The sequence below is a fragment of the Rutilus rutilus genome, assembly GCF_951802725.1.
Source record: "Rutilus rutilus genome assembly, chromosome: 1".
NCBI lineage: Eukaryota > Metazoa > Chordata > Actinopteri > Cypriniformes > Leuciscidae > Rutilus > Rutilus rutilus.
Window position 1 is genome coordinate 43,889,693 of NC_140209.1, and position 14,872 is coordinate 43,904,564.

At 39.5% G+C, this 14,872-nt stretch overlaps 1 protein-coding gene across 3 annotated transcripts in view; it reads left to right on the forward strand.

Moving 5' to 3' along the window:
- The first annotated feature begins 665 nt into the window (after positions 1 to 665).
- ppfia3 (PTPRF interacting protein alpha 3) overlaps positions 666 to 14,872 on the forward strand; it is a 40,527-nt gene continuing 26,320 nt past the window's right edge. For all 3 annotated transcript variants that reach the window (XR_014629465.1, XM_084426594.1, XM_084426595.1), the window contains exons 1-2: positions 666 to 865; positions 3,174 to 4,279. Coding sequence is in view for 2 of the 3 variants with exons in the window: in XM_084426594.1 (XP_084282720.1) it covers positions 3,947 to 4,279 (333 nt within the window). In the remaining variant the exon portion in view is untranslated. The remainder of the gene's footprint in view (positions 866 to 3,173; positions 4,280 to 14,872) is intronic.

The window sequence follows — 14,872 nt, forward strand, 5'->3', positions numbered from 1 at the left end:
TGCCAATAAATTGTAAGTTTTATCAGGCGTTCAGTTCTTAAGTATTCAAATTCCAAATAACGTTAGATAAAACAAATAGAGGAGTTATTTTTAATGTAAAAAAAAAAAACTGCTTCATAGAGCGATTCGTGTGACTGGAAAATATTTAGGAAAGACAAGTGGACTGACGGATTTCGAAAAGGATTTGCCTATGCAAAATATTATTTTACTCAAACACAGTTATCATAAAATTACCGTTTTAAACACAATAAAAACCCCTCTTGAGTGACGATGCAATGAGAATCTGAAAAATTAGGTGATAATTGCTAACAAGTGCGGATGGTTTGAGAGGCGCAATACCGAAAGTGACCGGTAGAGGGAGTGGATGTGGCGAGTGGACAGACTGCTCAAGTTCTCAGTGGTACCCTGAGCTGACCATTTGGACCTTTCGCCCATGAATGCTCAAGCATTGCTCTTAAAATAACACGTTAGTCTTCTTATGTGAGGTGGCGGATCGTGTATTTCACAGACATGATATCATACAGTTACAGTAGCCCTAGCAACAGCTCGTGTCTGTGATTACTGTGGTGGTGAAGCAGGCGCGAGTGTTTCTTTAAGAGCCAGCACCTTTACATCGAGAGGGAGGGAGGGAAGGGGGAGAGAGAGAGATAGAGAGAGAGAGAGGAAGAGAGAGAGAGAGAGAGAGACTGTGGTTAGGTGTAACGTTTGCTTGCTCGGTGCCGTCGTTACATGTGTGAGGAAGAGGGAAGGGGGGAGGCTGATAACTGGGCAAATTCGGCACCCGAAAGCGCTGCGCTCCGATGGGGTCGACGGGGATGAAATGATGATGATGATGTCTAGCGTTTACTCTTCGACGATGACAACGGTGAGCGGTGCATATGTCAGCATCGCATGTATTTTCTTATATATGCATGTTTGTATGTGTGTGATATCGCCCAGCTGTGGAGATGAGGAGGGGGATGGAGGACTTGGGAGGAGGGGGCGAGGCGAAAGGATGGGAGGAAGAGAATAAAATAGCAACATTTGAAGAAATGACACGATGCGTTATTCATAAGACTATAGTTTAAATGTAATCATTTCATTTCGACACGGCATGTCCAGTCGCGTCTCTGCAGGAGAAAGACGGCATATATATATATATATATATATATATACACATCATGGTGGAGCGAGCGGCAGAGGAATACGTCAACACATACATTCAGCCTTTTACACTATGAAACTGAGCGTCGTTTGGGCGAAACGGAGCGGTGCTTATTTTTGATCATTCTCTTCATGTTAGTACGGAATAAACAAGATCAGCAGCTTCCAATCACGCACTGGTTCCCTTAAAACGACACCCGTTTCTTCCTTCCTGCGTTTCGACAACGTCCATGGACACACAAAAAGCGCTGCCCGGCTACATGATCGTTACACATCATGAATTTCATTTCCGTATATCATGCGCAACCATTAGCCTGATGACTAATAGGATCTACAAAGCCCATCTAGCAGATATACCAAAGGAATATATATAGGAATATAACCGAACGGAAAATAAAAGCGGTGAGATGTGGTATTAGGAAACGGCTGCTGTCTATATTGAAGGGAATCTGAAATAGGTGTGTGTCGGAGGAAGAGAGAGGGAGGGAAGCAGAGAGACGGATGGACCGACAGACAGAGAGACAAAACAAATGGAATTGGGTGTTGATTTGAATGTTCTGCATGACAGTCGCGGAAACGAGGCTGATACATTGTCTTCATTCGCCTCGACGTCGTTAACATTGAAGACGGAGTATTTAACACGATTTGTGGCCTGTGCGAGGCATCACTGCTCTGTTGATTCTTCCAAATTCCTGTGTCCACATTCACTGGAACAGGACGCTCTTTCATGCTATTCCCAGATTTCTGTAATGGGGAAACCCGATGGTTACAATGTTATTTTTAGTTTGATGCTCCCCAATGTGTCTGCCACCATCTAGTGCTGACTCCTGAGTCGAAGAACCGAGTGATTTCAGTCCATGTCTCTCACTCAGCGCAAGAATATTCTGAAATTGAACAGAAATTGGTCATATTGTGATAAGGATACGGGTCATGCGAACACTGCCATAGCCAGAATAAGCCAGTTTTTTTGGTTTCTAGAAATCTGAATTAGATGGCATGTTTGTGTATGAATACGATTTTTGGGTTATATTCAGAATATCCACCGTTACCGAACAATCTTTATATGTGCATATGTCCAAGCAAAGGTAATTCGTGGGGATATTCGATATAAACAGCTAAAAAAATGCTGAGACACTGGAGACTCTATTTCTGTTCTTGCAAAGATTTTATGAAATTAAAAGCAACATCATGGCCTATATTTGTAACAGTCTCATGACCTACATGTTGCAATTCATAGCCTGTGTGTTATTGTTAGGGATATGAATGATATTTCATGTGTTGTTTAAATGACTAAAATGTATGATGGACTATAAATGGCACAAGCAAACAAAAACATGTGCATATCTTATTCATTTCACCCATATGCTGATTACATATAAAAATGAGTAATATGTCAAAAGCTCTGGCACATATGAAAGTCTGTTTTCAGAATAAAGTCTTACACAGAATATGGGCCGTAATCAGGAAGTTACAGTATGTGCATGTAAATGTTTTCACCATCAATATTGGCAGATAACTTTTAAGCATTAGTGTTTTCCATTCAATGTTTTAATGGTGTCCGTGATCACAATATGTTTTATGTTCACAAAGATTTAAATGACAGCTGATAGTAATCCAACAGCACAGATGCTGCCCTTTCCCAGTGTTACCTGACAGCTTGTATTGCAACATTTAATGCATTGAAAGCATGTTTTATCAGTAATTGCAAGAGTAAGATATCCTAAAAGTTTTCTATCACCTCTTGCTGTCCGAATGCTTTTTGGTTTTGTCTACTGTGTTATTTTCTCCCTATTTACTGTCTTGTTTTTCCTTTTTTTATCAATAAAAACACTATTGCAAAATACCGAAAGTAATTTGGGACACTTACTGCTTTGAAAATGAAACATCAACCCATCAGATTTACTTTCTAAGTCTGGTTTACTGAGAGATTGAGAATTCACTGGATTTGATCTATAACGCTTGATTTCTTCATGACTTGCCCGGCTTTGACCATTTGTGCTAATGTCACTCTCCTTTATTTCCCTCTTCAGCTCTCCTTTACTTGAAGTTCGAACCCATTGGGTAGAAGACTCTCCTCCATGCCCACCCTTCCTTTCACCCAATCCAGTCCCTGCGACCCAGCGACTTTCCCCTCCAACTTTCTCCTGCCACTTTTGTTCCACCTGAGACCACACCCTGCTGCTCAACCCAAACACACCCAAGCCAAGGATTTTGAACAGCACATACTAAGAGCCAATCAGGAGCCTTGAAGCCATTCAGGAAATAGCAACACAACTCATGAATCTACCTGAGTACTGAGGAAAAATAAAGGAAAAGACAGTGGATAATAAGCTCAAAAAGAAGACCTCTCAGATAAACTGGCAGTACTGGTCCACCCTTGAAGAAGAGCACAGCAATTAGGATATTCCACCAAGAAAGCTTGAATAGAGGGTGAAAACAAACAGACACTAACTGAGGGACAAGATATAGAGGAAAAGTAAGAGAGAACAACTGTACGCATAATATATCTGCAATACTCCACACAACACACATTCCCACACACATTACACAGACTGTTACTGCACACATTCTTACCACAGTCCTCACGTTACTCCATCCTAGACATCCGCATATGAATGACAAGTTGTTTTTCTGTTTGCCGTAGGCTCTCTGGCACGCAAATACTGTCAGATTTGCGGTCCCACACAGTGATTCTCTCAAATTCCTCTTTGCAAACTTGTAAGGCCACCACATACACACACTCACCTTTAACCTCCCTCACGCTATCAGATAACGAACTCTCACACCTGTTCACGGCCTCAAGATGATGTGTGAGGTGATGCCCACCATCTCGGAGGACGGGCGGGGTGGTGGTGGAGGAGGCTCGTCCTCTCCTGCCGGAGGCGGTGGGGGTATGGGAGGCGGTGCAGGGGGCATGGGTGGTGGCTATGGGAGCCGAGAGGCCCGTGGTGGAGACGAGGGGGGGAGCACTGGAAATCTGGAGTCTCTAATGGTGAACATGCTGACGGAGCGAGAGCGGCTGCTAGAGAGTCTCCGAGAGACCCAGGACAGTCTCGGCACGGCACAGCTACGTCTGCGAGAGCTGGGTCATGAGAAGGACTCGCTACAGAGACAACTCTCCATCGCACTGCCACAGGTACGCTTAGGGGGTTCTGTATGTGTGTTTAAAACCTTATTTTAAATTGCATGATAAAGATATGTTATGCACCTTGTGTCTTAACGTCCAAATTGTCATCTTGGCCTTGGAGTAACATGTTTTAAAATAATATCCAGGGTTAATAATATGCATGTAAGCTTAATTGACAGCATTTGTTGGACTGGCATAATGTTGATTACCACAAAAACATAATTTTCTTAAAAAAACAAAGCAAAAACCTGGGTTACAGTGAGACACTTAGAATGGAAGCGAACGAGGCCAATCTGTAAACATTAAGAAAAACCTCACCGTTTCAAAAGTTATATCCATTCTTACAATGTTGTTGCCATGACAGCGCAACAGCATAAACCCTAAAATGACTATAAAAAATTGGATTTACATTACTGTTCAAATAATACACACGTTTTAACAGAAGAATCGATGTACATGCTTTTACAAAATGATAACCTCACATTTCTGCTTCAAATTCTTCAAAACTGGCCCCATTGTCTTCCATTGTAAGTTTATCACCGTAACAGAGATTTTTTTTTTTAGATTAGGGTCAAAATAGTTTTTTTGTGATAATCAATCAACATTATACCACAAATGCTGTCAATTCAGCATGAAGGGGTAATTCACCACTGACAAGGCTTTTAATAGAACTTGGCTGTCTATGCAGTAGAAATATGAAGAAAGAAAATTAAATCAGTGCTATATTACTAGAGAAAAAAGAAGAAAAGGGCTGTGATGTCCCCTTTTGCCAAAAACTGCCAAAACACCCATAATGCACTTTTGATTTTAGCACCGCACCTCTTTTGATTCGACTGTCTGTGGGCAGACAGGCAAATTGCAGAAGTTCAACCTGTAGTTTTAACAAAAGCCCCAGCATCCGGCAAACTTTTGCAGACAGATAAATGGGGATATCCTGGGTGCCGGGAACATGGAGGAAGAGTACTGAGTAATGTTCATTTGCATATACTACTGTCATTGTAACAATACTAGGCTGGTTGAAAATTGGCGAACATATTCTTTAACATATATTGAACTTGGAATATTCCTGTAAAGGGATAGTTCACCCCCAAATAAAAATTCTGTCATTAATTACTCACCCTCATGTCGTTCCAAACCCATAAGACTTTAGTTCATTTTCGAAACACAAATGAAGATATTTTTAATGAAATCTGAAAGATTTCTGTCCCTCCATAGACAACTACTCAACTACCACTTTGACGCTTTGACACAGATTAAAATTTGTATTTTATTGACATAGACATCGAGCAGCGAAAATAAACAGAAGCTGGACCAAACCTGCTTGACGTGCGAAAACAAACCTCTTGCTGAAGCAAACGTGCTGCGTAACACAAGAATAAACCTCATTGGTTCTTGCTGAAGCTCAAACGTTCTGTGTAACACACAAGAATGAACCTCATTGGTTCTTGCTGAAGATCAAACGTTCTGCGTAACACACAAGAATGAACCTCATTGGTTCTTGCTGAAGATCAAACGTTCTGCGTAACACGAGAATGAACCTCATTGGTTCTTGCTGAAGCTCAAACGTGCTGCGTAACACGAGAATGAACCTCATTGGTTCTTGCTGAAGATCAAATGTTCTGCGTAACAGGAGAATGAACCTCATTGGTTCTTGCTAAAGATCAAACGTGCTGCGTAACACGAGAATGAACCTCATTGGTTCTTGCTTAAGATCAAACGTGCTGTGTAACACGAGAATTAACCTCATTGGTTCTTGCTGAAGCTCAAATGTGCTGTGTAACACACAAGAATGAACCTTATTGGTTCTTGCTGAAGATCAAACGTTCTGCGTAACACAGAAGAATGAACCTCATTGGTTCTTGCTGAAGATCAAACGTGCTGCGTAACACGAGAATGAACCTCATTGGTTCTTGCTGAAGCTCAAACGTTCTGCGTAACACGAGAATGAACCTCATTGGTTCTTGCTGAAGATCAAACGTTCTGCGTAACACGAGAATGAACCTCATTGGTTCTTGCTGAAGCTCAAATGTTCTGCGTAACACGAGAATGAACCTCATTGGTTCTTGCTGAAGCTCAAACGTGCTGCGTAAAACAAGAATGAACCTCATTGGTTCTTGCTGAAGCTCAAACGTGCTGCGTAACACGAGAATGAACCTCATTGGTTCTTGAGGAAGCTCAAACGTGCTGCGTAAAACAAGAATGAACCTCATTGGTTCTTGCTGAAGCTCAAACGTGCTGCGTAAAACAAGAATGAACCTCATTGGTTCTTGAGGAAGCTCAAACGTGCTGCGTAAAACAAGAATGAACCTCATTGGTTCTTGAGGAAGCTCAAACGTGCTGCGTAACACGAGAATGAACCTCATTGGTTCTTGAGGAAGCTCAAACGTGCTGCGTAACACAAGAATGAACCTCATTGGTTCTTGCTGAAGATCAAACGTGCTGCGTAACACGAGAATGAACCTCATTTGTTCTTGCTGAAGCTCAAACGTGCTGCGTAACACGAGAATGAACCTCATTGGTTCTTGCTGAAGATCAAACGTGCTGCGTAACACAAGAATGAACCTCATTGGTTCTTGCTGAAGATCAAACGTGCTGCGTAACACGAGAATGAACCTCATTGGTTCTTGAGGAAGCTCAAACGTGCTGCGTAACACAAGAATGAACCTCATTGGTTCTTGCTGAAGATCAAACGTGCTGCGTAACACAAGAATGAACCTCATTGGTTCTTGCTGAAGATCAAACGTGCTGCGTAACACGAGAATGAACCTCATTGGTTCTTGCTGAAGATCAAACGTGCTGCGTAACACGAGAATGAACCTCATTGGTTCTTGCTAAAGATCAAACGTGCTGCGTAACACAAGAATGAACCTCATTGGTTCTTGCTGAAGATCAAACGTGCTGCGTAACACGAGAATGAACCTCATTGGTTCTTGCTGAAGATCAAACGTGCTGCGTAACACGAGAATGAACCTCATTGGTTCTTGCTAAAGATCAAACGTGCTGTGTAACACGAGAATTAACCTCATTGGTTCTTGCTGAAGATCAAACGTGCTGTGTAACACACAGGAATGAACCTTATTGGTTCTTGCTAAAGATCAAACGTGCTGTGTAACACGAGAATTAACCTCATTGGTTCTTGCTGAAGATCAAACGTGCTGTGTAACACACAAGAATGAACCTTATTGGTTCTTGCTGAAGATCAAACGTTCTGCGTAACACACAAGAATGAACCTCATTGGTTCTTGCTGAAGATCAAACGTGCTGCGTAACACGAGAATGAACCTCATTGGTTCTTGCTGAAGCTCAAATGTTCTGCGTAACAGGAGAATGAACCTCATTGGTTCTTGCTGAAGCTCAAACGTGCTGCGTAACACGAGAATGAACCTCATTGGTTCTTGCTGAAGCTCAAATGTTCTGCGTAACAGGAGAATGAACCTCATTGGTTCTTGCTGAAGCTCAAACGTGCTGCGTAACACGAGAATGAACCTCATTGGTTCTTGCTGAAGCTCAAACGTTCTGCGTAACACGAGAATGAACCTCATTGGTTCTTGCTGAAGCTCAAACGTTCTGCGTAACACGAGAATGAACCTCATTGGTTCTTGCTGAAGCTCAAACGTTCTGCGTAACACGAGAATGAACCTCATTGGTTCTTGAGGAAGCTCAAACGTGCTGCGTAACACAAGAATGAACCTCATTGGTTCTTGCTGAAGATCAAACGTGCTGCGTAACACGAGAATGAACCTCATTGGTTCTTGCTGAAGCTCAAATGTTCTGCGTAACAGGAGAATGAACCTCATTGGTTCTTGCTGAAGCTCAAACGTGCTGCGTAACACGAGAATGAACCTCATTGGTTCTTGCTGAAGCTCAAACGTTCTGCGTAACACGAGAATGAACCTCATTGGTTCTTGCTGAAGCTCAAACGTTCTGCGTAACACGAGAATGAACCTCATTGGTTCTTGCTGAAGCTCAAACGTTCTGCGTAACACGAGAATGAACCTCATTGGTTCTTGAGGAAGCTCAAACGTGCTGCGTAACACGAGAATGAACCTCATTGGTTCTTGAGGAAGCTCAAACGTGCTGCGTAACACGAGAATGAACCTCATTGGTTCTTGAGGAAGCTCAAACGTGCTGCGTAACACAAGAATGAACCTCATTGGTTCTTGCTGAAGATCAAACGTGCTGCGTAACACGAGAATGAACCTCATTGGTTCTCGCATGTCAGGTGAACATGCTTGAGCTTCTGTTTACCACAACTGATGTGTGAGTTGATGAATGTTTATGTGAATAAAAGCCTAAATTCAATCTGTTCAACATATGAAGCGATCGTGTCTCTTCAGAAAATTTGGACTGAACCGCTCAATTCACATGGATTAGTTTTACAATCTCTTTATGAACTTGTTGAAGTGTTAAAGTGTCAGTTGCATAGATGTCTATGGAGGGACAGAAATGTCTCAGATTTCATCAAAAAGATATTTATTTTTTGTGTGAAGATAAACGAAAGTCTTATGGGTTTGGAACGACATGACGGCGAGTAATTAATTTTGGGTGAGCTATCCCTTTAAGAATGTCTTGTGCTGAATAGTTTGGAAAAACAGGTCATTGAGATGAACCATGTCTTCAGGAAGGATAAGCTGCCAGTGAAGTATAAGTAATGTTACATACAGACAGATTTAAAGAATCTAGAAAGAGATGGTCAGAACTAAGCTTGTCTGGTTTGTATTATTTCCTTTGTCTGAATTGAACAGTCTGTATACCTGTCTGATTTGGCTAACATTCAAGCTAATCTTTATCTTCCAGGCTTGTTGGCTGTTCTGGTCCTTTTTGCATCGGGTCTTGAACTGTTTTCTCTCCTCTGATCTAATTTAAGGTGTTCTACATATCTTTTTGAGATTATCTGCTTATCTACAATTAGGGCGCTACTTTTTTTTTTTATATATAATCTTTTGAACAGTCCTGGTTGTTTCATTGGTAGATTTGGTCAATTAATGAGTTTAAACTCTTTAATGACATCATAGCAGCTTAAGGTGATGTAATATGATGGGCATTGCAGATGTATTTAGGATCAGAACAGTATTAAAATAAATATATATTCACAATTTGCAATTCACTAATGCGTAAACCTAATTCGCAAAATATAAATGTGTGTTCATGAGTTATATTTATATTTAAATAGAAATAGATTGTTGAATCCAGCATTTGCAAATCTTTATACATTTGACTTCACCTTAGATTTGTGTTTAGATATTTTGAGATTTTTACCTCTTATTTTCATTCACAAATACATTTCACAAAGTTTGTACTCTCTGCCGATCAGACTGTCAGGCCAATCATAGAACAGTTTTGTTCAGCTCTGTAACTCATGTAATAGCATGTCTTTTTAGGAAGAGTTGTGTTATGTTTAAATGTTACAATTACACGTTAATACTTTTAGTTTTTGCAATTTAAGTCACTTACTACCTCTCTGTCATCCTTGCTGCCTGTTTGTCATATTATAGTGCTAAAGAACATACAGGTACACAATATTCTGCAAGCTGCAACCACTTTTATTTGCAGAAGTGAATCTTTTAAGTAATTTGTGTACAGAATAATGGAGTCACTCTTAATATCCCAAACTCTTTGAACCACACTGTATGAGTTACCTAACTGAGAAAGTAGCTGGTCTTTCTCTGCACACAATGTGGATTTCATTTTTCATCAAATTTGTTGCCACTATATGAATTTGGTTGTGATGTCATACGAGTTTTGTTCCTGTGTAACTGTAACATTTCAGCATTACATCTCACCCTAAGAGACACAACACGATACTGCTTGAGTCAAAGAGTCGAACATAAATATTGTGATTGACTGCATTGCTAAATGTTTTCTCTATTTGTCATTTTACAGAACGTCAATCATATTTCCTACTGCATTCGTGTTTTTTCTTTTATCAGTGTAAAATTGAACAAAGTATGTTACTTGTTTTGTTACATTTATGCTACAAATGAAGAAAAAAACTGCAAGGTAATTCATCACCTGTATATACCATTTGTTTTGTTTTTTTCTATTAAATGAATCTTGGTTTAAGAATGTTCAGTTGTTTTAAAAATGTAAATAAGACAAAATTACTGATGAACAAAACATTTTTTTATTTATTTTTTGCAGTCTAAAGAGACAGCAATGTACTTATAAAATGAATTTGTGATTCAAAACCTGTCAGAAAAGTCACAATTCAAAACTGACCCACAAATGTGTGACAATTTGCAAATGCTGATTAACCAATAAATAATTAAATGCAAAAAACATTGAACAATTTGTATACCAAACTAATAATCAATTTACGTAGCACTGGAAATTTTTTGGAGCCACCCGCCACTGACATGTGGCTTGAAATAGCATGTATCAGAGAGACCCATTTTCTGGGAGAATGTATTTAAGGGGCACAGAGAAGAGGGGAATCAATATCCAACACACATACACAAAAACATATGCAAACACTCTCTGAAATAAGCAGACTCATATTCAGAGCAGTGATACATTAAGCAGAGTTCATTCGGTGCATCCCATCAGCGTTGGGCGTATGAGATAAAAACGAATCGAGAAATACTGAAAAAAGAGGATGTAAATCCATTGTTGAGGTCCTTTGTGTCAGTGGAACTGTTGTAGGAGTCTGAATGAGAGAAAGAAATAAGGCAGGACATTATCACGCAATTGTGTTTGGCATACTTGTGCCAAACATAATTCTAGTCCAATCTCAGCAAGGTACATTTCCAGAATGCCAAAGTCCTATGGGCCCACTGAGTTACCATCTGTGTACCACTATACCACTCCTAAGCTTAGCCCCCCTACTCCTCCTTCTTTTCCTTTCCTCTCCTAATTCTTGATCCAGCTTCTTTCCCCTATTTTTGCTTGTTGGCAGAAAGTGAGGCAGTTAGATATAGACGGGATGGATGGAGACATGACCCACCAAATACGTTCATCATGAAGGAAAGGGAACATGATTGTCCGATTTGAGCTCAGAAGGAACATGCGACATGATTGGTCTAGAATTGGGCTTTGCTTGGTAAATGCCTTTTGATTGGGGTTTCGTTTGCATTACAGAGTGAATGTGTTTGCTTAGAAAGATTGGCTCAGATTTACTTTTGTTTATGTCCAAAGACTTGCTGACTTGATTGAACAGGATTTGATTCACTTTGTTATTGGTGGTTCTTTACTTGCGAACGTTTGCCATGTCATCTCGCACGCATATTTCAACATTGTCTAATAAAAATCCCAATATCTACTGCGCATTGAAGTAAATGAATAGACAAAGTACATACTTCCACGTGCACGTGGCGATTCTATCTACGTAAGACCGGGAAGGCGTGTCATGCGTGATTCCTGATGAAGGCACCCGGTCACATATAGGTAGCTAGAAAAAGATGGTGTGGCTTTAGGCTCGCAGTGGCAGCCATGTGAGGCCATATGTCATCTTACACAACATGGTGCTATGAAGACCTTACACCCGAGAGTTGCTCATCGGAGTGTTCAGAATGTGGACTTTGTCATCTGTTCACACAGAAGCAAAAAAGTAACGGACTCTGATTCAGTCTCACATGTACGATACCAAGATTTTGGCATTTATGAAACCAGCCTCTGTTACAAATCAACAGCCTTAGACAACCGATGAAACGACACTGGGCTGTCAATAAATGAAATTGTTTAATGTTGATAGTTTGTGGTTAATCTCATGTTTTTTAGGTCAATGCATTAACACATTCAGTTGTTGGGATCGGCGATTTGTTTGCAGAATGTATGCACATAGAAAAAGAGCAGGTAAAGAGATCAATGTATGCAACACTGCTCGTACACAAAAACACGTAACTGTGACAAAACACACGGGAAGTGCAAACAAGCTTTGGTTTCAGTGTAAATGTGCAATAATTGAATAATCTTTTCTACACTTTTGGAACAAAGATTTCTTGCTGCTGTCGTCTGATGGTCTTCCCAATGATGGAGAAATAATTTTTACTTGTTAACTTTTGAAGACCATTAAATTCTCTACGCAAAGAGTATAAATTACTACTTCCTATCTGGATTGGTTTATACACATTAATTACATTTATAGATATATAAACTATACTATTAAATAGTTCAAGTATTTAATAAACTATTTAAAAAAATGTCATGTAAAGCAGTGGTTCTCAAACTTTTTGACCTGAGGGCCCTCCATATAGGCCAAGATATTTCCTCTATCATTTCTGTAATTATGACAATGCTACTTGTTTTCAAACCTTTCGTTATTAACCGAAACCGTTGAATGAATTAAACATGATTCTGTGATTCAAGATTTTTAATAAAAATAATAGTTATTGAGGTGGAAAAGGAAATACGATTTCAGTTTACATCAAGTTTTTTTTAGCATTTTGAAGTTTGCTGAGGCCCCCGCACCCTGGATAAGAACAACTGATTTAAAGAATCTCAAATGTCATCCCATGAGATGTTGATTAATTCACATCTCACTGCTTGAACTGTTGAACTGTTGTGTTCATTTGCTTTTGACACAACCACTTGCTTTCATTTAAAGTTTTCTTATGTGTAAATATAATTAGGGATTCAGCGATCATGATTTTTCATGGCTGATTCTGATTGGGTCGATTCTGATACTGGTTGCTTTTTTTTGTTTTTCTTATTTATTTGCTCTATTACAGGCCAAACTGGCCTTAAACAAACCAAAAAATATATGTGTTTGGAGCAAAAACCGCCTGTATTCGGAAAACAGTAGGCGAAAAGTACCCAGATGACCTGCTATTTCCTGCGACATTCTGAAGTGCACATGTGATGGACACTTTACTTTCCCATGAGGCCACGGGAGAGGATTTATGAATGGCAGTTAAGCAACGCAACTGATGCTAGTGGATCACATGACTGTAACAACATGACTGATATAGTATGTCTGAATTTCATTCATATTACATTGAACATAGGCCTACTTTTTTAATGGTTGTCAAATGTAGTACCTGCTCAGACAGTGTGCGATTTCAGACACACCCTTACGAAAAAGAAGTATACTTCAAGTTCATTTTATGAAGTATACTTAGGCTAAGTAATGTTCAAGTATATTTTTAAGTATACTTTATGTAGTAAGTATACTAATTTCAATGTGTACTTGTAGTAAACTTGTGTACTATTTCAATACTGCTTGGGACTAAATTGGCCCACTTTTAGTATATAAAAGTATACGTTTAAGTGTACTATAAGTGTAACAGTAGTAAACTACTTAGTTTACTATTTTAATACTAGTAGTACATTTTTAGTTGATGAAAGTACACACTTAAGTGTACTCTCAGTAAACTACTAGTTTAGTAGTTTATACTGCAAGTATACTTGAAAGTTTTCTTTTAAGTGAACATAACATTATACTTATAGTTTACTACTTGCAGTATACTACTATGTTCAAATGTAGATATTATCCAACACCCCCAAAGCTTCACAGTCGTTTTCTCTTCATGGGTTACGCTTCATTTCATTTGGTAATATTAAGCAGTTTTGATTTACACGCTGTTTAATGTTTGACGATCACGTTATTTTACATTTGAGTGAGCAATCTTCTATCACTTGTTTTAGCTTGTTTTATAACAGTGAAAACATGGATAACTGGAAAATTCAATCAATGGTGGGGAAAGAGTAGCCTGGGTTTCCCCATGCTGCCTTGCCCGCAGCGCGATTTTATTCATGCTGCTAGGCAGCCTGGACACCATGGACCAGATTTTCCCCTCAAAAAGGGAACCAATCACAGAACGGGGATGGAGCAGCAAGACGATGACGACGTCTATGCGACACACCGAAGCAGTTTGTTTATATCTATGGATCCAACATGGCAGCAGACGCGAAGTTACCTTTCGATGCAGCCTTAGATAGTGTTCTGAGTAGTTTAGAACGCAAGTTTATTTCGTCTTCTTCCTCGTCGAATTTCTGTCGCTCTACATACGTCATCTGGTATAATTGAAACGATTGGCTATGAGCTACGTACAGGCGCATTTGATAGACATTCGTAGCGCCCAATAAACGGCTCTGGGCATTCGTAAACCACGCCTCAAATACGAGAAAATGAACATGTGGTTCCCAGACCACGTCTCAATGAGACGAGGTCTGACGTTAGCCAGGCTAGGGAAAGAGTAGAATTAGAGTAAATTCCTTTACACTACCAGTGGACTAGCCTACACAAAAGTTCAGATATATATAGAAATATATCTGTTTTATATCAATGTTCTAATCAATATTTTCAAACAATGTAAGTTTCACAAGACTGTATATGAAAAAGTATATTTAATAGGCTACTCGATCAAAAGAGTTAACACAACTACAAGCCAAGTATACTTTGAATACTTCATTATACTTTTAAGTATATCTCGATCAAAAGATTGAGTACAAGTACAGGCCAAATATACTTGGACTTTTCTCTCAGTATAAGTCAAGTACACTTAAGTGTAATTTAAAGGTATATTTCTGAGAAGTACATAAAGTACACTTTTTAATTTTTTAGTTTAAAAGAAGTATACTAATAGAACACTTGAATAAACTACTCTTTAGTAAGGGCACTCTTACATCTGGTGAAGTCAGCGAATCAGATAAGATCTTGCCAGA